Below are 23401 nucleotides of genomic sequence, written 5' to 3' on the forward strand. Positions count from 1 at the left end.
GTGATATGGACAGGGGCAGTACTGGAGGTAAGGATATATATTGTGATTGGGATAGGGCAGTACTTGGGAGATAGATATTGTGATCAGGATGGGGGCAGTACTGGGGGGATAGAGGTTGTGATGGGAATAGGGGCAGTACATGGGGATAGATGTTGTGATGGGGATAGGGGCAGTACTTGGGGGATATAGGTTGTGATTGGAATAGGGGCAGTACTTGGGGAATTGAGGTTGTGATGGGGATAGTGGCAGTACTTGGGGGATAGAGGTTGTGATGAGACTAGGGGCAGTACTTGGGAGATAGAGGTTGTAATGGGGATATGGGCTACTCCATTAAAACAGCTCTGCCCCAATAAAAGCAATCTACTCCCATCACTGCCCCAGTACTAACCTTGTCTGGGTGAGCTGTTTCTCGGCCCAGTGGAGGCTGCTCCCACTCCCAGTTACTCCTCCAGGAGAGCTGCGCCCTGGGTAACGTGAAGACTTGCTGGTCACTCGGAACATGTACAATAATACTGTCAGCAATGAAGGGCTTTGCTGGTTTCTTCTTCCCTCTATGGGCAAAAAGATTGGGATTAGTAATAGTCAGAGATGTATTTAGGGTTTGTACCACCCTAGGTCTGATCAACACTATGCACCCTCTCTCCATGGGAACAAATATATGGAGGGACAAGATTATGCATTGATTAAAAAGGCAGCCTAAGCACCATAACCACTACATGTGTTTATGGTACCCTTAGTTCTGTGATCTGTCCTCTGTTTCTGGATCTAATTTTTCTTGAGCAGTTTGTCCATCACATGGGTTTCCCAAAGTCCATGTGACCTGGACTCCACATGGATCCTGTATGGACTAGCACTCAGTAATGGACTCTGTATGGACCAGCACTGAGCACTGTATTGATCCTGTATGGACCAGCACTGAATAATTGACCCTTAATGGACCAGCCCTGAGTTATAGACCCTGTATGGACCAGGATTAGCACTGAGTAATGAGCCCTGTATAGCTCAGCACTGAGTAATGGACCCTGTATGGACCAGCAGTGAGTCATGGATGCTGTATGGACCAGCACTGAGTAAAATATCCTGTATGGCTCAGCATTGAGTAAGAAACCCTGTATGGCCAAGGACCAGCACTGACTAATAGGGGACCAGCAAGGAGTAATGGATCCTGTATGGGCCAGCACTGAGTAATGGACCCTGTTAGGACCAGCACTGAGTAATGGATCCCGTATGGACCAGCACTGGGTAATGGACCCTGTATGGCCAAAGACCAGCACTGACTTATGGACCTTGTATGAACCAGCACTGAGTAATGAACCCTGCATGGACAAGCATTGAGTAATGGACCCTGTATGTGCCAGCATGGAGTAATGGACCCGGTATGGACATGCATGGAGTAATAGACCCTGTATGGACCAGCACTGAGCACTGCATGAACGCTATGTGGACTGTCATTGAGCACTGTATGGACCGGCACTGAGTCCTGCACCACGTGGCCACGCGGCCCATGACGTCACGCCCTTAAAGGGACTGTGTCATCTAGGAGACTCAATGCTGTTTGGGGTTGCAGAGATGACGTGGGAACTCTTCTGGACCTATATAAGGCCTTTTCTAGCCTTTACTCGTTGCCCTATAGTGGTTTCTGTCCTGATACACGTTAATGCTATATATAATTCTCTCTTGTAGTATTCCTGTTGTTGACCTCAGCTCGTATTTGACTTGTGATCCTGGTATCCTGATCAGGCTTTGTATTTGACTTGTGATTTCTGGTATCCTGACCTCGGCTTCGTATTTTGACTTGAGATATCTGGTGTCCTGACCTCGGCTGCGTGTTTGACTTGTGATTTCTGGTATCCTGACCCGGCTTCATATTTTGACTTGTGATTTCTGGTATCCTGACCTCGGCTTTGTAATTACTCTGTGTATTTCAATATTCCTGACCTTGGCTTACCTTGACTTTGTTTCTTGCTGTTTTAATACGTCCGGCCTTTCTAAGACTAATACGTAATATGTCTTTCAGATCCACCTTTTGGGGTTTTTACTGTCCTGCGTGTTGGGGTAAGACTCCCGTGACCGTGTCAGGATCCTTTATTCTGTTTAATTACAAGTTCCAGTTTTCTACCACAAGTGGCCTTCCTAACCACTAGGACTGATCTTGATTCGCTATACCTCACCTGCCTGGGCTGGTTACTTATACTACAAAAGGATACAACCAGCTCAATACTGGGCCTTTACAGTGAAGTTGATGGTCTACTTGAAAGACTTCTGTTCCTGTCTCCTACAATCTTTCCTACTTTGTTACCAGCCTGTTGAATACCAACCTGATCTGCACTACTGATCTACTTTACCTTCCAAAGCTGCTTGATACCAACCTGATCTACATTATCAACCTACTTTATTCCACCCTTGTAACGGACCGTTTCAGCATAAAAGGGGAAAAATCCGTTTAGGCGATAATCCCCTTTTCCCAAAAAGGCACAGCTACTGTAAAAGCACCCAAACTCCCGAATTTGGATATAAACGAATGCACCAAACTCCCGAACTGCATACAAGGGAATAAGGTAGCACTCCAACTGGAACCTCACGAATAGCTGCTAGCAGACGAACAGGAAAAGCAGACATCAGCTTACACTCCTAGCAATCAATCTTCCAGCAGCATACAGTGAATCCCCCCAAGAACGAGACAAGGCTCCGTGTTGAGGGTCAAGCAGTGGTCTGTTTATTCAGGGCTACCTGCCCCTGTATTTATGCAGGTCTCCCACCTGGTGGACACTCCCCTAGGGGACCAGATGGAAGACTGAAACAGCAGACAGACATGTATCAGATTAGTACATACAGCCACAATACCTTCCCACCATGCATCTTGGTTTCCTCCTCTCTGCCCTGGAGATAATTAATGAAGTAATTCAATTATCTCCCAGGACAAAGGCCAGACTCCATTATGCACATGGTGACACAGAAACAGACTATCACTTTAAAATACATACAGACACATTTTATACACAAAACATAGACATGTTACATATCCCCAGATAGCTCAGGTCTGGGTGCACATTATTAGGTGAATGGCACCCAGATCACACAAATACATTTTAATTGCCATGGAGCCAAAGTCTTTAATTATACGAACAGGCTCCATGGCAGGCTATCTGGGTTACTACAGTTCACATAGATTGTGATAGAAATTCAAAGTCCCGAATAAGAACCAGGGGGCTGGAGGCTCAGCGGTGCCTGCACGCAAAAGTGTCCGCTTATAGTGCAGGAAAGCCGGGCAGACAAGCGCTGGCTGCCCGGGAAGCTCCAAAACACGGCCATCGTGTGGCGGCTAGGTGTAAACGCGACCACCCAGTAACAATCAATTAAGCTGTGGTTAACCGCAGCTACTGGGTGGTCAATTGCCGGCACACGCTTGTTAAGCTGCGGTTAACCGCGGCTTCAGGGAGGTCAATAGGAGGCACACGCCAGCTTCTGGGTGGCCCCTTAACAACGCCGGCCGGCTTCCCATGGCTCTGGGGAGGCTGAAAAGAAGCTGATTGTTCGGTAGATAGAACGGCTGTGCAGAAAGGGAAATATAAACCTTTCTGCACAGTAAAATTAACACTTTAGCTGCCGGTCCATAGTCCAGAGGCAGCAGGCGGGCAACCAGGCTCCTCCAATACAATGTGGCGAGATTGGTTTCGTCACAACCCTGATCTACACTACTAACCATTATTGCATGGTGTTATTTACCTGAATTATCAGAGCTCCTTCCAAACATTGGGCTGTTTCCCTAAACATCTATTTCACTTGCAATTCTAAAACCTTACTGTTCTGTTTTACTTATCTCTCTAAATATCCTGTACTTTCCACTGTAGGATATCTTACTATCCAATTATATCCTGTTAATAACCTGTCTGGGCCCTGGGGTATATTGCCTAAATCTCTATTTCTATTATTTCACCTTCTACCTATTGCCTATTGTAGCGAAAGCCACTTCGCCACTGTGTTTTGGAGGGGGCTGCTTGCCCGCCTCTTACCGTGTGACTACGGTCCCTGGGCGATTTAGCCCTTTATGCACGGTATTTGGGCATACTGTGTTTTATCGTGCGGCTACTGGCCCTTTAAGCACAGTGAATAGACTTTTATTGTACTGTGCTGGCCTTTTAAAAACAGTGTATGGACATACTGAAACTTTTTGGACACTTCCTCTTCCCCTCCCCCGGATCCATTGTTCTCCAGCAGGGTGTTGTCCCAGGGACAAGGAAAAGCCATGCTTGCAAGTGAAAACAAAGGACTTCGACCTAACCGTTAAACCCCTGAACCTATTCAAGTGAATTTTGGATATGTTTGTCCCCAAGTTATACTGGTTAAAATAATATAAGTTTTATGTATGTACGATGTTAACTCACAAAGTTATAAAAATGTATAAAAAGTGTAACTTTTCAGCTTGGAGATAATTGAGTAGATACAGTAATTGACTCAATTATCTCCTAAGCAGAGGGGAGGAATATGCTGGGTGTGTTTCTATTGTCCCATTGTGTCTGATTGGCTGCTGTACTTGCATTGTATGTGTTGTAATGTGTTTATTGGTTGTTCTGCAAAACCCTGTGAGCAGTACTAGGTTTTGTGGATTGTGAATAAAAAGGGCTGCAAGCTAGCAGCCAGGGAGTTCTATTTCTACCCTCAACTTGAGTCCTGTCTCTTATTGGGGGAATCTGCTACAAGGGATTGCTATGCTAGGCATATTCCCTTGCTATAATCACTGAGCTCTTGTAAGAGCTTGTTCCTGCTTCGTTCTGAAGGGAGATAGCTGCAGCCTGCGGTGCTTATGGTGTCTGGTGGAGTGCTTGGAGTCCTCTGGAAGCGCTAGGAGCATCTTTCAACGGAGGTACCCAGTCGGGGTGCCAGGCGATCCGTTACACCTATGATTCTGTTTATAGGTTTCACTTCTCATCTCACCTATAGGATTTCATGCTACTTTACTATGTCTAAATTTACCAATAAAGAACCAAACGTTAACCCTGGCCAAAGTCTCTTATCTGATCTGCTTAAGACCATGACAGACATGCTCATCTTTCTCTCAGCCCGCTCCTCCCTCGCATCCCTCCTTTGACAGTCCTTGCATTGGCTTCCAGTAGGATATGGGGCTCAATTTAAAATGTAGCTTCTTTCTTACAAAGCTCTACTGCACAATGCTGCTCCAACCTACCTATCCTTCCTAATTCACGAGTATGTCTAGGCCCCTACGCTCTGCCGAAGACCTACGTCTAACCTGTGTTCGTACTCCCACCTCTAATGCTCGCTTTCTAGACTTCTTAGTCCCCGCACCACGATTCCTGATTCCTCTCCTGCAATAAAAAAATACACCAAACACTAATCTGTCAGTAAATACTTTTCTAGCAACCTAGCTTTCTACCCTACCCTTACATTTTGTGTAACATTATCCCACTCCCTCTAACATGTAAACTCACTGAGCAGGCCCTCAATCCCTCTGTTACTGTGTCACTATCACAGGCGTGCGCACGGGGTGTGCCTGGGCACACCCTAATCCCCGTGGCACGCCTATGGATTGAGTCCTGCAGGAACAGCGTTCCTGCACTTTTTTTGAGCAGGAACACCATTCCTGCAGGCACTCAGCGCCCCCTTCCTCCCCCCATGTTTCCCCTTTCATGGGGGAGAGGAGGGGCCAAGAGGTGATGGATCTCCCCGTCCTCTCCATATCACGTGCGGCGAGAGAGCTGTGTGCTCTCTGCTCCCTCTCGCCGCGCCGTTTGCTGATGCCGGGAGCCGGAATATGACGTCATATTCCGGCTCCCAGCTACAGCAGAGAGCACACAGCTCCCTCGCCGCATGTGATATGGAGACAGGCACCCGACCCACTGGACCCCAGGGACAAGTCCACACCAACTCTCCAGGTAGGGAGGCTGGGTGGAATTTTTTTTTATAAAAAAAAATACATTTGTGAGTGTGTGTATGTGTGTCTGTGAATGTGTGTGTGTCTGAATGTGTGTGTGTGTGTGTGTCTGTATGTGTGTGTCTGTGAATGTTTGTGTGTGTCTGTGAATGTGTGTGTGTGTGTGTCTGTTTGTGTGTGTCTGTGAATGTGTGTGTGTCTGTGAATGTGTGTGAGTGTGTGTGTACACATACATATATATATATATATATATATATATACACATACACACACGACTGTGTATTATTTTTTTGGGGGGGTGGGAATCTTGGGAGAGTTCCCACACATAATTCCACAGGACTTGTACCCTGCCGGCAGGGGAGATCTCCCCTGTCAGCTCACGCAGAGCCGGCGCTATCTGAGTGCCGGCTCTGCTCTATGCCTCCATGGGCCGGCGGGGAGATCTCCTCACCGGCCCACAGCAGCATGGAGGGAGGCAGGAGAGGACCCAGGGAGCTATACCCCACTTCTCTAACCTGTAAACTCACTGAGCAGGGCCCTCAATCCCTCTGTTACTGTGTCACTATACCCCACTCCTCTAACATGTAAACTCACTGAGCAGGGCCCTCAATCCCTCTGTTACTGTGTCACTATACCCCACTGCCTCTAACATGTAAACTCACTGAGCAGGGCCCTCAATCCCTCTGTTACTGTGTCACTATACCCCACTCCCTCTAACATGTAAACTCACTGAGCAGGGCCCTCAATCCCTCTGTTACTGTGTCACTATACCCCACTCCCTCTGTGGCGAAACCGACCTTGCCACGTGTCCTTGGAGGGGGCTGCTTGCCTGCCTCTTGCCTTTGGACTATGGACCAGACTTTATGGGAATGTGATACTCCAGATAGCCATACCATGGAGCCTATTCATATAATGAAAGACTATGGGAAAGACTTTAGCTCCATGGCAATTGTACTGTGTGAGTAGGATCTGCGCGCTATTCGGTAGCTTTGTGCGCGCAGATCCCAGCTATCTGGGGATAGGTGAAATGTCTGTGTGTTATGGATAAAAGTGACTTTATGTATTTTAAAGTGTTTTATGTCGTTTTGCAACCATGTGGTTAATGGAGTCTGCCTCTAGTCCTGGATAATTGGATTACTTCTCCAATTAACTCCAGGGCAGAAGGGAGGAAACCAGGGTGCATTGTGGGGATGTTTTTCTGCCAGACAGGAGGGACAAAAGATACTTTTAGTAACTTTTGAACCCCTGGTCGGATTCATGCCATTTTTTAATAAATATGTTCCCCTGAATGGATTGATTGTGGATATGTATTTGTATGTGAATGTGATGTATGGTTTTAAAGTTATGAAAGTTGTGTAAAAGTATATTTTACACTGTATGCATAATGGGATTATGTGTCACACTAAGGGGAGGGGATGTGTGGGAGGTAACATCTATGTCATTGGTTCTTTTATACCTCCCCCTGGGTGTGGCCTGTATGTGTGAGTTGGAAATAAAAGCCAGGCTGGATGAGCCAGTCCAGAGTTCCTGTTTAACCCTCAAAATGAAGTGTCGTCTCGTTCTTGGGGGGAATTGGATTGTAAGCTGACTGCCAGGAGTGTAAGCGGATTGTATGCTTTTCTTGTTCAGCTGTTCCAGTTCGGAGTGTTATCTTGTATCCAGTTCGGGAGTTTGGTGTTCTGCAGTAGCTGTGCCTGTTTCTCAAAAAGGGGATTATCGCCTAAATGGATTTTATTCCCTTTTATGCTGAAACGGTCCGTTACACCCTCTAACATGTAAACTCACTGATCAGGGCCCTCCATCCCTCTGTTACTGTCACTATACCCCACTCCCTCTAACATGTAAGCTCACTGAGCAGGGCCCTCAATCCCTCTGTTACTGTGTCACTATACCCCACTCCCTCTAACATGTAAACTCACTGAGCAGGGCCCTCAATTCCTCTGTTACTGTCACTGTACCCCACTCCCTCTAACATGTAAACTCACTGAGCAGGGCCCTCAATCCCTCTGTTACTGTGTCACTATACCCCACTCCCTCTAACATGTAAACTCACTGAGCAGGGCCCTCAATCCCTCTGTTACTGTGTCACTATACCCCACTCTCTCTAACATGTAAACTCACTGAGCAGGGCCCTCAATCCCTCTGTTACTGTGTCACTATACCCCACTCCCTCTAACATGTAAACTCACTGAGCAGGCCCTCAATCCCTCTGTTACTGTGTCACTATACCCCACTCCCTCTAACATGTAAACTCACTGAGCAGGGCCCTCAATCCCTCTGTTACTGTGTCACTATACCCCACTCCCTCTAACATGTAAACTCACTGAGCAGGCCCTCAATCCCTCTGTTACTGTGTCACTATACCCCACTCCCTCTAACATGTAAACACACTTCCCTCTTTCTACTGCTAATACCTCTCCCTATACAACCAAGCATTCTGCTAGCATTTCCTGCTGCTCTATTACATTGTCTGCCTACCTTTAAGTCATCAGAAATAATCACCCTTAAATCCCTTTCCTCAGATGTTGAGGTTAGGACTCTATCAAATATTCTGTACTCTGCCCTTGGGTTTTTACGTCCAAGATGCATTATCTTGCACTTATCCACATTAAATGTCAGTTGCCACAACTCTGACCATTTTTCTAGTTTACCTAAATCACTAGCCATTTGGCTTATCCCTCCTGGAACATCAACCCTGTTACATATCTTAGGATCATCAGCAAAAGGACACACCTTACCATCAAGACCTTCTGCAATATCACTAATAAAAATATTAAAGAGAATGGGTCCAAGTACAGATCCCTGATGTACCCCACTGGTGACAAGCCCAAGCTTCGAATATACTCCATTGACTACAGCCCTCTGTTGCCTGTCACTCAGCCACTGCCTCACCCATTCAACAATATTGGAATCCAAACTTAAAGATTGCAGTTTATTGATAAGCCTTCTATGTGCAACAGTGTCAAAAGCCTTACTGAAATCTAGGTAAGCAATGTTTACTGCACCACCCTGATCTATAATTTTAGTTACCCAATCAAAAAAATCAATAAGATTAGTTTGGCATGATCTCCCTGAAGTAAACCCATGTTGTCTCTGATCTTGAAATCCATGTGATTTTAGATGTTTAACAATCCTATCCTTTAACATGGTTTCCATCACTTTCCCCACTACTGAAGTAAGGCTTACTGGCCTATAGTTGCCAGACTCCTCCCTATTACCTTTCTTGTGAATGGGCACAACATTCGCCAACTTCCAATCTTCTGGGACTACTCCTGTTATCAATGATTGGTTAAATAAATCTGTTAATGGTTTTGCTAGTACACCACTAAGCTCTTTTAATAGCGTTGGGTGTATTCCATCAGGTCCCATTGACTTATTTGTATTTTGACAGTTGAAATAGAACCTCTTCCTCTGTAAACTCACATGTAATAAATAACTAATTTATCCTTTTTCTTAACTGAGGTCCCTCTCCTTCATTTTCATCTGTAAATACCGAACAAAAATATTAATTGAGGCAGTCAGCTAGACCTTTATCCTCTTCTACATACCTTCCTTCTTTTGTTTTTAATCTAACTAATCCTTGTTTTACTTTTCTTTTCTCATTTATGTATCTAAAAAAAAAGTCGCTGTTACTGAGACATGGTATAATGAGAAAAATGACTGGGACATAGCAATACCAGGGTACTCTTTACATAGAAAAGACAGGGAAGGCAAGAAAGGGGATGAGTGGCCCTGTATGTGAAGGATAGCATAAAATCTAGCCTAATAAAAGTTAGTGAGGCGAACATAGAGTCCGTTTGGGTTACGTTAGAATTTGGTAATCACACAGTAACTCGTGTAGGTGTGATTTATAGGCCCCCAGGACAAATAGAAGAGTTAGATAACCAACTCGTAAGGAGGCCATACTAGATTTAGTGTTAACAAATGGAGATTAGGTATCAGATATTACTGTAGGTGAAAGTTTAGGATCCAGCGATCATCAGTCAGTGTGGTTTAATATAAGAACAGTGACTGAGTCACACCACACAAAAACAAAAGTTTTAGATTTTAGAAAAACAGACTTTTCTAAAATTAGAGTATGTGTAAAGGAGTCATTATCAGACTGGTGAAATTTAAATGGAGTCCAAGAGAAATTGGATTATTTAAAAGTTGCACTGCTGAAGGCAACAGAAAATTGCATAAGGCTTGTCAGTAAGAGCAAAAAATAAAGAAACCACTGTGGTACTCCGCAGATGTGGCCAAAATAGTAAAAAACAAAAAGACCTCCAGGACACAAACGAAAACAAACAGGAGGGTGGCTGTAAATATGCAAAGTGTGACATGTATGTGTTAAATTGTGTGCTTGTATGTGTATGTGCCAGTGTGTTTGACAATGTGTATGTGCCAGTGTTTGTGTGTATCTGTGTGTGTGTGCATGTGCCAGTGTGTATCTGAGAGTATGCGCCAGTGTGTGTTTTAATATGTGTATCTGTGTCAGTGTGTATTTGATTGTTTGTGTATGTGTGTGTGTGGATATAATAGTGTGTGTGTGTCAAGGTGTTCATACATGCTTGGTGGCTGTGTGTGTGGGGAGGGAGGGTGGGTGCGAGGGGTGTCGTGCGGTGGGGGGGTGGCTTTGTAGCTGGTGAAGCCACCTCCCTGAAATGCAATTTGCAAGATGGGATGTCTGAACAATGTAATAAAGCAGCAGGAAATGTATTAAATTGGTGGAGGGAGTGGGCATTTTATTAATTTGGGGGAGGGTGTGGGGCAGTGTATTCGAGTGGTGGGAGGGCGCAGTGTGTTAAATTGGGGTAGGGAGGGCAGTATATTAAATTGGGGTAGGGAGGGTAGTGTATTAAATTAGAGTGCTGGGAGGAGGGGCAGTTTATTAGATTAAAGGGCAGTGTGTAAGAGTGGAGGGGGGAGTGTTTTGGATTTGTGGCAGTGTATTAGAATGGGAAGAGGGGCAGTGTGTTGGATTGGTGGGCAGTGTATTAGAATGGGGAGGGGCAGTGTATTGGATTTGTGGGCAGTGTATTAGAATGGGGTGGGGGCAGTGTATTGGATTTGTGGGCAGTGTATTAGAATAGGGGGAAGGGGCAGTGTATTGGATTTGTGGGCAGTGTATTAGAGTGGAGGGGGAGTGTATTGGATTTGTGGGCAGTGTATTAGAATGGGGGGAGGGGACAGTGTATTAGAATGGGGTGGGGGAAGTGTATTGAATTTGTGGGCAGTGTATTAGAATGGGGGAGGGGCAGTGTATTAGAGTGGAGGGGGGAGTGTATTGGATTTGTGGGCAGTGTATTGGATTTGTGGGCAGTGTATTAGAATGGGGGGAGGGGACAGTGTATTAGAATGTGGTGGGGGAGTGTATTGGATTTGTGGGCAGTGTATTAGAATGGGGTAGGGGGCAGTGTGTTAGAGTAGAGGGGAAGTGTATTGGATTTGTGGGCAGTGTTTTAGAATGTGGGGAGGGGACAGTGTATTAGAGTGGAGGGGGAGTGTATTGGATTTGTGGGCAGTGTATTAGAATGGGGGGAGGGGACAGTGTATTAGAATGGGGTGGGGGAAGTGTATTGAATTTGTGGGCAGTGTATTAGAATGGGGGAGGGGCAGTGTATTAGAGTGGAGGGGGGAGTGTATTGGATTTGTGGGCAGTGTATTGGATTTGTGGGCAGTGTATTAGAATGGGGGGAGGGGACAGTGTATTAGAATGTGGTGGGGGAGTGTATTGGATTTGTGGGCAGTGTATTAGAATGGGGTAGGGGGCAGTGTGTTAGAGTAGAGGGGAAGTGTATTGGATTTGTGGGCAGTGTTTTAGAATGTGGGGAGGGGACAGTGTATTAGAGTGGAGGGGGAGTGTATTGGATTTGTGGGCAGTGTATTAGAATGGGAAGAGGGGCAGTGTGTTGGATTGGTGGGCAGTGTAGCGGAGAGGTGGTATAATCCACAGTATTTCCGCTGGGTAACAGGAACAACATAGAATAATCCAGGCAAATCAATACAGCAGACAATAATCCCGGTAGCGTTATAAGAATCCTTCCTTCCCAAGAACTAGACGACACATAGGCTGGGAGTCAACTGAGCTTTTAATCACAGGTCACAGTATTTATGGGATTCCCCATGCAAGGGGTTTCCCTACTGAAATTACAGGGGTTGTACAGTAGGGGACTACATGGGGAACTGAACAACCTGGACATTTCTCCCATCATGCACTGCTGTACGAGAGGGATACTCCCACTAGAATATACAGTTAAGTGGATTATCCCTCCGTACAGCCGAACCAATATTCTACATGAAAATACAGAACTTTTATAATATTCGTTAGATTTAAACGAATGGACGTTCGGTAGATAGCTGGGGTCTGAGCGCACATTTCGTGAAAGTACCGCTCAGATCCCAGCTTAAATAACCGAACGCCGCACAAAACACACATTATTTCTAAGTTACATTCAAACTACCGATTGACCTTAGTAAACACATTACCGAAGGACCGGGGCTCCCGAACGGCTTGGAAGTCCAGCAGTATTCGTGCCGCCGAGTAGCCGATTTTAGTTCCAGGCGCTCGACGACCAAATACCGCTAGGTTAACAAAGGATCCAAGATGGCCGACCGCCGCGTGGTTGGTAACCGAACGACGGCCACCCTGAATCCTCTTAATTACCGATTGCAACAATGTTACAATCCTTAATGGGAGCCACACGACCTCCTGTGTATGGTCTCCCTTCGGTAGTTTGTTCGTTTCACGAACAGTGTTGAAATTCACTGTTCGTGAAACAATTGCATGAATGCTGGTGGTTTTCATGCCGCCAGCATACGAACGCTATAGTTCACCTGAACCATATTACACATACATACGCTTGGTTCTTAAAGTGGTACACACATATTTAAACAAACATAGTTTTAAAGTGGCTGCTTTTGTCACAATGCTCCCCCAGAACCAAGCCGGCAAACACAGTCTGATCCCAACGGATCGGCTTGGGGATGTCCGGAGGAGTACTCACAGATCATGGTTCAATGTCTGTTTGTCTGGACAACCCGTCAGCGTTGCCATTTTGTTTCCCAGGGCGATAGTGGATTGTAAAGTCAAAGGGCTGCAGCGCCAAAATCCAGCGCAGCAGCCTGGCATTGTCTCCTGACACCCTGTTCAGCCACACCAACGGGTTGTGATCTGTGAGTTGTCCATACAAATAGGGTTGCAGCTTTTTGAGGGCCCACACCACAGCCAGGCACTCTTTTTCAATGGCGGCGTAGCTCACTTCTCTGGGCAAAAGTTTCCGGCTTAGATAAGCCACAGGGTGCTCGCCGCCATCTGCTCCGACTTGGCTCAGTACTGCTCCCAATCCAAACATAGAAGCGTCTGTATGGACGAGAAAAGGTTTAGTTGGATCAGGAGCAGAAAGTACAGGTGATTTACTGAGCGCCGTTTTGAGCTGTTGAAAGGCCTGTTCACACTCTGGTGCCCATGCAACTATCTTGGGGAGGTTTTTACGGGTTAAATCCGTGAGGGGTTCCGCTATAGTGCTATAGTTGGCTACAAATTTTCTGTAGTACCCTGCGATACCGAGGAATGCGAGCACCTGGGTTTTGGTGCGAGGAGTTGGCCACTGGGCGACTGCTTCTATCTTAGCGGGTTCGGGTTTCTGTAGCCCGCTGCCTACTCTGTGCCCTAAGTATTGTACTTCTGCCATCCCTATATGGCACTTGCTGGGTTTGAGGGTCAGTCCGGCCTCCCTAATCCGGTCTAGTATGGCTCCTATGTGGGTCAGGTGTTCGGGCCATGAGCAGCTAAAAATGGCTATATCATCCAAGTATGCGCACGCATACTCCTGAAACCCGTCCAGTAGCCGGTCTACCATCCTCTGAAAAGTAGCCGGGGCATTTTTCATCCCGAATGGCATGACCTTAACCCCTTAAGGACACATGACATGTGTGACATGTCATTATTCCCTTTTATTCCAGAAGTTTGGTCCTTAAGGGGTTACCCAGTAAACTGATATAGGCCAAACAGGGTGACAAATGCCAACTTGGGGATGTCATCCTCGGCTAACGGAATTTGCCAGTACCCTTTGTACAGATCTGTTGTGGTGAGGTACTGGCCTCTGGCCATTTTGTTTAGGAGCTCGTCTATCCGGGGCATAGGGTAGGCATCTGAGGTAGTCTTATCGTTGAGCCTCCGGTAGTCCACACAGAAACGGGTCGTGCCGTCCCGTTTCGGTACTAGGACTACTGGAGAGGCCCAGGGGCTGTCAGAGTGTTCTATTACTCCTAACTGTATCATTTCCTCAATTTCCCCCCGCATACTTCCATTAACAGATTCGGGTATGCAATAAGGGGGTTGGCGAAGGGGGGTCTGGTCTAGGGTTTCTACCTTACGAGTAGCTAACGGAGTTTACCCGGGCCGGTTAGAAAACGTGGCCCTCTTTTCCTGGATAAGTCTTTGGACCTGGGTCCGCTCCTGGGGGTTTAACCGTTCTCCTAACTGTACTTTCCCCAGGTCTCCGCTCTGGCCCTCTTGGTCTAGGAGATCTGGGAGTGGCAAGTTGTCGTAATCTTCAGTGGCAGGTGCACAGATCGTGCTTACCTCTTCTGTGCGCTCATGGTATGGCTTGAGCATGTTCACATGGAGCATGCGCTTGCCTCCCACGCCTGTGACCGGACCGATCACATAGGTGGTATCACAGATCTGCTCTACCACCTGGTATGGGCCCTGCCAGGAGGCCTGCAGCTTGTCCTTGTGGACGGGGCATAAAATTAACACCTTTTGTCCCACCTGAAAGCTGCGGTCCCTGGCTCCCTTATCGTACCATCTGCGCTGCCTTTGTTGGGCCGCCTGGAGGTTGTTGCGTACGTTCTGGGTCAGTACCTCCAGGCGGTCCCTAAACTCCAGCACATAAGGTATGATGGGGGTGCCGTTAATAGTCTCTTCTCCCTCCCAGTGTTCCCGAATTAAGTCCAGGGGGCCCCTCACTCTCCTCCCGAACAGTAGTTCGAAAGGAGAGAACCCGGTGGATTCCTGGGGTACTTCCCTATAGGCAAACAGTAAGTGGGGTAGAAACCTTTCCCAGTCCTTCTGAGTGTCTATGAATGTACGGATCATCTGTTTAGTGTTCCGTTAAACCGTTCACAGAGCCCATTGGACTGGGGGTGATTTGCAGAGTTCAATATCTGCTGAACTCCACATATCTTCCAGAGTTGTTGTGCTACTTCGGCGGTAAACTGGGTGCCCCTATCCGAAATAATTTCCTTGGGAAATCCCACCCGGGGAAATATTTGCATCAGGGCATCCGCTACCGTCTCTGCGTGCACATTAGTTAAGGCCACTGCTTCAGGGTACCTGGTGGCATAGTCCACCACGGTCAGGACATATTTCTTGCCGGAGGGGCTGGGTTTAGTTAGGGGTCCTATAATATCTACCGCCACCCTACGGAACGGTTCTTCAATTATGGGAAGAGAGCGGAGCCAGGCTTTGTATTGGTCTCCCCTCTTCCCTACCCTCTGGCAGGTATCACAGGTCTGGCAATATCGCCGGACATCCTGTGAGATCCCTGGCTAGAAGAAGTTCTGGGTCAGCCTGTGATTAGTACGGCTAATCCCTAGGTGCTTAGACAGAGGAATGTCGTGGGCGATGCACAATAGCTCTAGTCTATACTTCCGAGGCACTATTAATTGCTTAATGGGTATGGGTATAGACCCGGACACTACCTTTTCTGCGTGACGGTACAGCAGTCCCTTGTCCCAGGTATATCTCTCCCCTTCAAATCCTGCCTGGTCTTTATTATTGCGATCTTTGTAAATCTGCAAGGAGGGGTCTAGGACCACTTCAGAACCAAATTCTAGGGGGGATGCCCAGGGTGTGACATTAGGCATGGGGGGTACATTGCTTACCTGAGCCTCAGAGTGGTTAGGCGGAGCCGTGGTGCGGGCCTGCTGCCGGGTCACAACCGGGTACGCCTCTTGTACTGCGGTTTGAGGAACAAAAGCTCCCCCAGGTCGTTGCCCAAAATGACGTCAGCGGGTAGGTCCTGCATCATCCTCACCTCCACATTGCCATGCCCCGCTCCCCAGTTCAAATGTACCTTGGCAGTCGGTACTTTATAAATGGCTCCCCCGGCCACCCGTACAGAAACACAGTCTCCCGTTAGGTTGCTCTTAGGGACCAGGTGGTTCCGGACCAGTGTTAAGGTGGCGCCAGAGTCACAAAGTCCTTGCACCTTTTTCCCTTCCATCTGGACCTCTTGTCGATTACTTTGTCGGTTGTCAGAGGCAGCTTGAATGGGGTTTACTTCATGTAGTGTCCCCAGTGGTTCTTCCCGGGGAGTGATGGTTTCGGGTGCTCGATATGGTTCTGCTTGCACACAGTGTACGGCTGCTCGGTTGCTGGGTGCTGCATTATTCCAACTGGGTCTGGGTCGGTTACGGGGACAGTCTCGCTGGATATGCCCCTGCTGGTTGCAGGTGTGTCACCGAATTGGAGGGCGTGCAGGGTACCTGGGGTTGTAAGTGTTTTGGCTTACCCCAGGTCGTGGCTGGAACGTAGAAGTCACAGCGGGTGTCGTCGGGGTAGGTTTGTAGGTGGTTTGGTTGTGCATGGTGTGGTCCCGCCGGGTATCCAGGTATTCATCCGCCAGCTTGGCTGCCCCTTGCAGGGTCTGTGGCTTGCGGTCCCTGACCCAATCCTGTAGTTGAGGCGATATCCCCTTGAAGAACTGTTCCATGACCATTAACTGGAACAGGTCCTCCATGGTGCTAATTTGTGTGGCTTCTAACCACCCCTTTGCAGCGCGTTGTAGGCGACGTGCCCATTCTACGTGGGTGTCTTTCGTAGTCTTTTGAATGTCTCTGAACTTTAAGCGGTAGGCCTCTGCGGTAATCGCATACCGGGCTAAAATGGCCTGTTTCACCTTGTTATAGTCTGTGCTGTCCTCGTCTGGCACCTCCCGGTACGCTTCTGCTGCACGCCCAGATAATCTCCCTGCTAATAGCGGTACCCGGTCGGCCTCACTGATGTTATGTAGTTGGCACAACCTTTCAAAGTCCTGCAGGTAGTCATCTACCCCACCATCCGCTTCCGAATAGCTCTTAAAAGCTTGGTAGGGAATTTTAGCTTTCCCTGGAATGATGTTAACAGGCGTCATGGCTCTTTCTCCTGCGACCTCCGAAGCATGATGTATTCCTGCACATCTGCAAAAATACTGTTGGCCATCTCTTCAGATGGTGCTGTTGGAAGTAGATCCACCCTGCTCCTGTATTCCTTTGCAAATTCATTTGGTTCTTCCTCCCTTGGAGGTGCTGCGGCTCTGTCTCCTTCCATCAGCTCTGCAATTAGTATAGCCTTTGCCTTGTTGCTGGCTATTGTTCCTCTTGCCTCTAGTAACTCTTTCAAAGTACTTCGCTTTAAAAGTGCATAATTCGTGCCCATTCACCGGCCGTTCGTGAGTTTCCACGTGTTCCCGGGTTCCGGTTTCATCCGAATGAGTAAACTCACGAATTGCTGCTTCTTTTCCTCTATTCGTTAGAATTTCTGCCGAAAGTTGCTTTGCTGGGTAGTTGAAATCCCGTCGCTTGCCACCAATTGTAGCGGAGAGGTAGTATAATCCACAGTATCTCCGCTGGGTAACAGGAACAACATAGAATAATCCAGGCAAATCAATACAGCAGACAATAATCCCGGTAGCGTTATAAGAATCCTTCCTTCCCAAGAACTAGACGACACATAGGCTGGGAGTCAACTGAGCTTTTAATCACAGGTCACAGAATTTATGGGATTCCCCATGCAAGGGGTTTCCCTACTGAAATTACAGGGGTTGTACAGTAGGGGACTACATGGGGAACTGAACAACCTGGACATTTCTCCCATCATGCACTGCTGTACGAGAGGGATACTCCCACTAGAATATACAGTTAAGTGGATTATCCCTCCGTACAGCCGAACCAATATTCTACATGAAAATACAGAACTTTTATAATATTCGTTAGATTTAAACGAATGGACGTTCGGTAGATAGCTGGGGTCTGAGCGCACATTTCGTGAAAGTACCGCTCAGATCCCAGCTTAAATAACCGAACGCCGCACAAAACACACATTATTTCTAAGTTACATTCAAACTACCGATTGACCTTAGTAAACACATTACCGAAGGACCGGGGCTCCCGAACGGCTTGGAAGTCCAGCAGTATTCGTGCCGCCGAGTAGCCGATTTTAGTTCCAGGCGCTCAACGACCAAATACCGCTAGGTTAACAAAGGATCCAAGATGGCCGACCGCCGCGTGGTTGGTAACCGAACGATGGCCACCCTGAATCCTCTTAATTACCCTTAATGGGAGCCACACGGCCTCCTGTGTATGGTCTCCCTTCGGTAGTTTGTTCGTTTCACGAACAGTGTTGAAATTCACTGTTCGTGAAACAATTGCATGAATGCTGGCGGTTTTCATGCCGCCAGCATACGAACGCTATAGTTCACCTGAACCACATTACACATACATACGCTTGGTTCTTAAAGTGGTACACACATATTTAAACAAACATAGTTTTAAAGTGGCTGCTTTTGCCACAGGCAGTGTATTAGAATGGGATGGGGGCAGTATATTAGAGTGGAGGGAGGAGTGTATTGGATTAGTGGGCAGTGTATTAGAATGGGAGAGGGGCAGTGTATTAGAATGGGGGAGGGCAGTGTATTGGATTTGTGGGCCGTGTATTAGAATGGGGGAGGGGCAGTGTATTAGAATGGGAAGAGGGGCAGTGTGTTGGATTGGTGGGCAGTGTATTAGAATGTGGTGGGGGCAGTGTATTGGATTTGTGGGCAGTGTATTAGAATGGGGAGGGGCAGTGTATTAGAATGGGAAGAGGGGCAGTGTATTGGATTGGTGGGCAGTGCATTAGAATGGGGGAGGGGGCAGTGTATTAGAATGTGGTGGGGCAGTGTATTGGATTGGTGGGCAGTGTATTATAATGTGGTGGGGGCAGTGTATTGGATTGGTGGGCAGTGTATTATAATGTGGTGGGGGCAGTGTATTGGATTAGTGGGCAGTGTATTAGAATGGGAAGAGGGGCAGTGTGTTGGATTGGTGGGCAGTGTATTCGAGTGGTGGGCAGTGTATTGGATTTGTGGGCAGTGTATTAGAATGGGGAGGGGCAGTGTATTAGAATGGGAAGAGGGGCAGTGTGTTGGATTGGTGGGCAGTGTATTAGAATGTGGTGGGGCAGTGTATTGGATTTGTGGGCAGTGAATTAGAGTGGAGGAGGGGGGGAGTGTATTGGATTTGTGGGCAGTGTATTAAAATGGGAAGAGGGGCAGTGTGTTGGAATGGGAGGAGGGGGCAGTGTATTAAATTGGGGGGAGAGTCGTGTATTAATGGGAGGAGGGGGCAGTGTATTAGATTGGGTCTGCATGGAGGCGCTGTACGTTTCCCATGGAGATGCTGATTGGCTGCGCAGCTTTTTGCCATACATGCACAATAGTCTCCCCATACTTTCCTCTGGGAAAGCATTGGATTGTCTGAGATCATCAAGTTTGACATAGTACGCCCTAACGATCGTTAGCTACCCTGTCCCTGCAGACTTACCTAGACCGGTGATCCGCAGCCATCCCGTGGAATTGAGGCAAAAATGTGGTTCTTTGTTGAGCTCATTTGTATACGCCTACCCAGAATCCCTTGCAGTAGGGAGAGCACTGTTAAAGTGAGATTTCTGTGGGAAAAGCAAGTCTTATGGCTTGACTGGTGTGTGTATTTGTGTTTAGTAATGTATTATCTATCCATTTACTTCAGGTGGAAGGGGTTTTTATCCACACTTTTTTCCCACCCATATATTTTTTCCCATATGTAAAAGGCCATAGGCCTGAATTTGTGGGAGGAGTTTTCCCTATAAAAGCTCTATACCCCTGCTTACCTATGCGGGTTCCTGTAAGAGTGACTGTTGCCACGACAACCAGCACTTCCGGTTTCTTCGGCCCTCCATTTGCTCCAGAAGCAGCCACAGACTCGTCTTCAGCCGCTGACCCGGCTTATAGCTCTCCAAACCCGGCTTGCAGCTTCATCCAACCGCAGGGCCTCCTACCCAGTTCCTGTTCCCTGTAACCGGCTTCCTGCCGCATGACGCGGCACGCTCACGTATGTACACATGGGAACCCGTTCACGGCATTCCCACGTTCGGGCCTAACAAATGCTGGGATTGGCTCCATCTGTTTAGCTTTATTATGCTGTTCATCTAATTCCGTTCGTTTACTTTGCATTAGTTAATCCATTCGTTAAAATGGCATTTGTTTAACCTTGCCGTCATATCACTTCGTTTAAACCTATAATTTTGTTTATATCAGTCGGTGTGGTTTAATATAAGAACAGTGACTGAGTCACACCACACAAAAACAAAAGTTTTAGACTTTAAAAATACAGACTTTTCTAAAATGAAAATAGGCGTAAAGGAGTCATTATCAGACTGGAGCAATTTCAATTGAGTCCAGTAAAAATAGGATTATTTAAAAGTTGCACTGCTGAAGACAACAGAAAACTGCATTAGGTTTGTCAGTAAAAGCACAAAAATTAAGAAACCTCTGTGGTACTCCGCAGATGTGGGCAAAATAGTAAAAAACAAAAAGTTAGCATTTAGTAATTATATAAAAAAACCAGAGTGAGGAAGACAGACAGATCTATAAGATTAGACAGAAATAGGCTAAGCAAGTTATAAGAGCTTCCAAATCACACACAGAAGAGAAATTAGCACAGTGAGTAAAAAAGGGGACAAAACATTTTTTAGATATAGAAATGAGAAAAGGAAAGTAAAACAAGGGATTGATAATTAAAAACAAAAGAAAGAAGGTACGTAGAAGAGGATAAAGGTCTAGCTGATTGCCACAATGAATATTTTTGTTCAGTATTCACAGATGAAAATGAATGAAAGGGGCCTCAGTTAGGAAAAAGTACAAATGAGTCATTTGTTACATGTGAGTTTACAGAGGAAGAGGTTTTATTTCAACTGTCAAAGGTAAAGACAAATAAGTCGATGGGGCCTGATGGAATGCACCCAAAGTTATTAAAAGAGCTTAGTGGTGTACTAGCAAAACCATTAACAGATTTATTTATCCAATCATTGTTAACAGGAGTAGTCCCAGAAGATTTCAGTAAGGCTTTTGATACTGTTCCACATAGAAGGCTCATCAATAAATTGCACCAAAATTAACCCCAGATCGCTCCTCTGGTCTGCCTCGGTATTCAAGGCAGACCGGGAGCACCCGATCACGCTGTCCCTGCAGCTGTGATCGCTCTGACAGAATTAGTTAGAATTTGTAAGGGGTTAATGATAAAAAAAAGTTTATAACAATTTTAAAAGTGTAAAAAAAGTTTTAAGAAAGTTTAAAAAAGTAAAAAAATTGTGATAAGTAAACAAAAACGTTTAAAAACAAGTTTTAAAAAGTAAACAAAGTTTAAAAAAGTTAAAAACATACATTAAAAAATGCTCATTACCACTACACTTGGAACAAACTAGTGAAAAAATGATCCCACGCTAAGGTTCAAAAATGCCTTTTGAAATACGCTGGGATGTCTTCTTTAAGAAATGGTATGCCTTTATGGTGTAGTGAACTATAAAGTTTGCTGAAGTGCTCCATAATGGAACCACGGAGCCATCAAAACCATCTATGAAAATTCACACTTAAAAACCTGAACTTGTGGCGTCTCTTTTACAGCACTGTAACTTTACAAAATAGTGTCTAGGTCACACATTGGGCATATTGTTTTACTCAGAAGATGTAACTGAGCATAATTTTGGGGATTTTATGACAGTGGTACATATCAAGTGTAAGAAATACTCAGCAGAAATGTAACATGTATGTAAAAATGCATTTTTTTCCCCTCACCACAAACATTGACATAAATTGGTGAAAATATTGTGACAAATTAAGGCACAATATACACCATATAAGATACCTGGGTGTCTGCTTTCTCAAATGGAAGCCTGTAGCGGACCCCGATAGAGTAAAGGGTTTTCGCCACCATGAGAGATGTCCTTTCCAACCTGTTGTGAGGGGGATGCTGTAGAGCAGAGCAGCAACAGCTCTTAGAAGAGCTAGTGATTCTATTGCTCCAAAGAGCTATCCCAAGAGCAGGGATTATCGCTGATATCGCTTTTACCTACAAGCATGAGATGAGGCTCTGTGTTGAGGGTAAATCAGGAACTCAAGGTTTAATGGGGCACCTTGTTGGGCACAGGGACACAAGATCAACAAGCCAATAAAAACATTCAGACACTCCCATACAGTGTACACAATCCCTCCCCTCTGTTTGGGAGATAATTGAGTTAATTACTGTATCCATAGGCGTGGGCACACCCTAATACCCGCGGCACGCCTGTGAGTCCTGCAGGAACGCGTGGGAACAATGTTCCCACTGTTCCTGCAGGCACTCTTCCCCCCCCCCCAAATGCCCTCCACCTCCCCCCCCCCGTGTTCACCCTGTCATGGGGGAGCAGCAAGAGGTGATGGAAACCTCTCCCCCCCCCTCCCGGTCGGGTGCCTGTCACCATCCGCGGCGAGGGAGCTGTGTGCTGTCTGCTCCCTCTCGCCGCGCACCGCTTGCTGATGCCGGGAGCCGGAATATGACGTCTGTAACGGATCCACTGGCACCCCGACTGGGTACCTCCGTTGAAAGATGCTCCTAGCGCTTCCAGAGGACTCCAAGCACTCCACCAGACACCATAAGCACCGCAGGCTGCAGCTATCTCCCTTCAGAAGGAAGCAGGAACAAGCTCTTACAAGAGCTCGGTGATTATAGCAAGGGAATATGCCTAGCATAGCAATCCCTTGTAGCAGATTCCCCCAATAAGAGACAGGACTCCAGTTGAGGGTAAAAATAGAACTCTCTGGCTGCTAGCTTGCAGCCCTTTTTATTAGGTGCTCCCATGAAGGGGAGGGACACACACAGTAACGTACATTAACCAATCACACAATAGTTACATCCCACACATAGCCCTCCCCTCTACCTGTAAACTAATTATCTGTACACACAGGAAAATACAATTATCCTAGGTAGGGAAAATACAGTTTTTACACAACATTCATAACTCCCAAAATATACATCACATTCGCATAAAAATACATATACACAATCAATCCATTCGGGGGAACAACATACTCAAAAATCATACGAATTGGACCAGGGGTTCAAAAGTTAGTACAAATGTGCATTTGACCTTCTGGAAGCATGGTTTTTAGAAGCTCAAACTAGTTCCCCAGAATCCTCTATCCTGGAGACAATGGAGAAGCTGATTTAATTATATCCAGGGACAAACACAGCCTCCATTAAGCACATGTTACCAGCAACCACCAAAAGACATAAAAATACATAACTCCTGTTATACTAAACAGAACCCCCACATTCAACCTATCCCCAGATGGCTTGGATCTGAGCGCTCAACATATCCAAACAGCGTTTAGATGCCACAAACACAGTTCAAACGCCATGGGGTTTAAGTTTCGTATGGGCTGATGAGAGGGCCCATAATCCTGGGGCAGCCCAATAACCCACAGTATGCCC

At 46.5% G+C, this 23401-nt stretch overlaps 1 protein-coding gene across 4 annotated transcripts in view; it reads right to left on the bottom strand.

Moving 5' to 3' along the window:
- Window positions 1–23401, bottom strand: part of LOC134609276 (protein HEG-like) — a 385710-nt gene that overhangs the window by 65296 nt on the left and 297013 nt on the right. For all 4 annotated transcript variants that reach the window (XM_063452931.1, XM_063452928.1, XM_063452927.1 and 1 more), the window contains one exon: window positions 389–551. In XM_063452931.1, the coding sequence (XP_063309001.1) occupies window positions 389–551 (163 nt within the window). The remainder of the gene's footprint in view (window positions 1–388; window positions 552–23401) is intronic.

Source organism: Pelobates fuscus, chromosome 4 (assembly GCF_036172605.1).
Source record: "Pelobates fuscus isolate aPelFus1 chromosome 4, aPelFus1.pri, whole genome shotgun sequence".
In the NCBI taxonomy this organism is placed as follows: domain Eukaryota; kingdom Metazoa; phylum Chordata; class Amphibia; order Anura; family Pelobatidae; genus Pelobates; species Pelobates fuscus.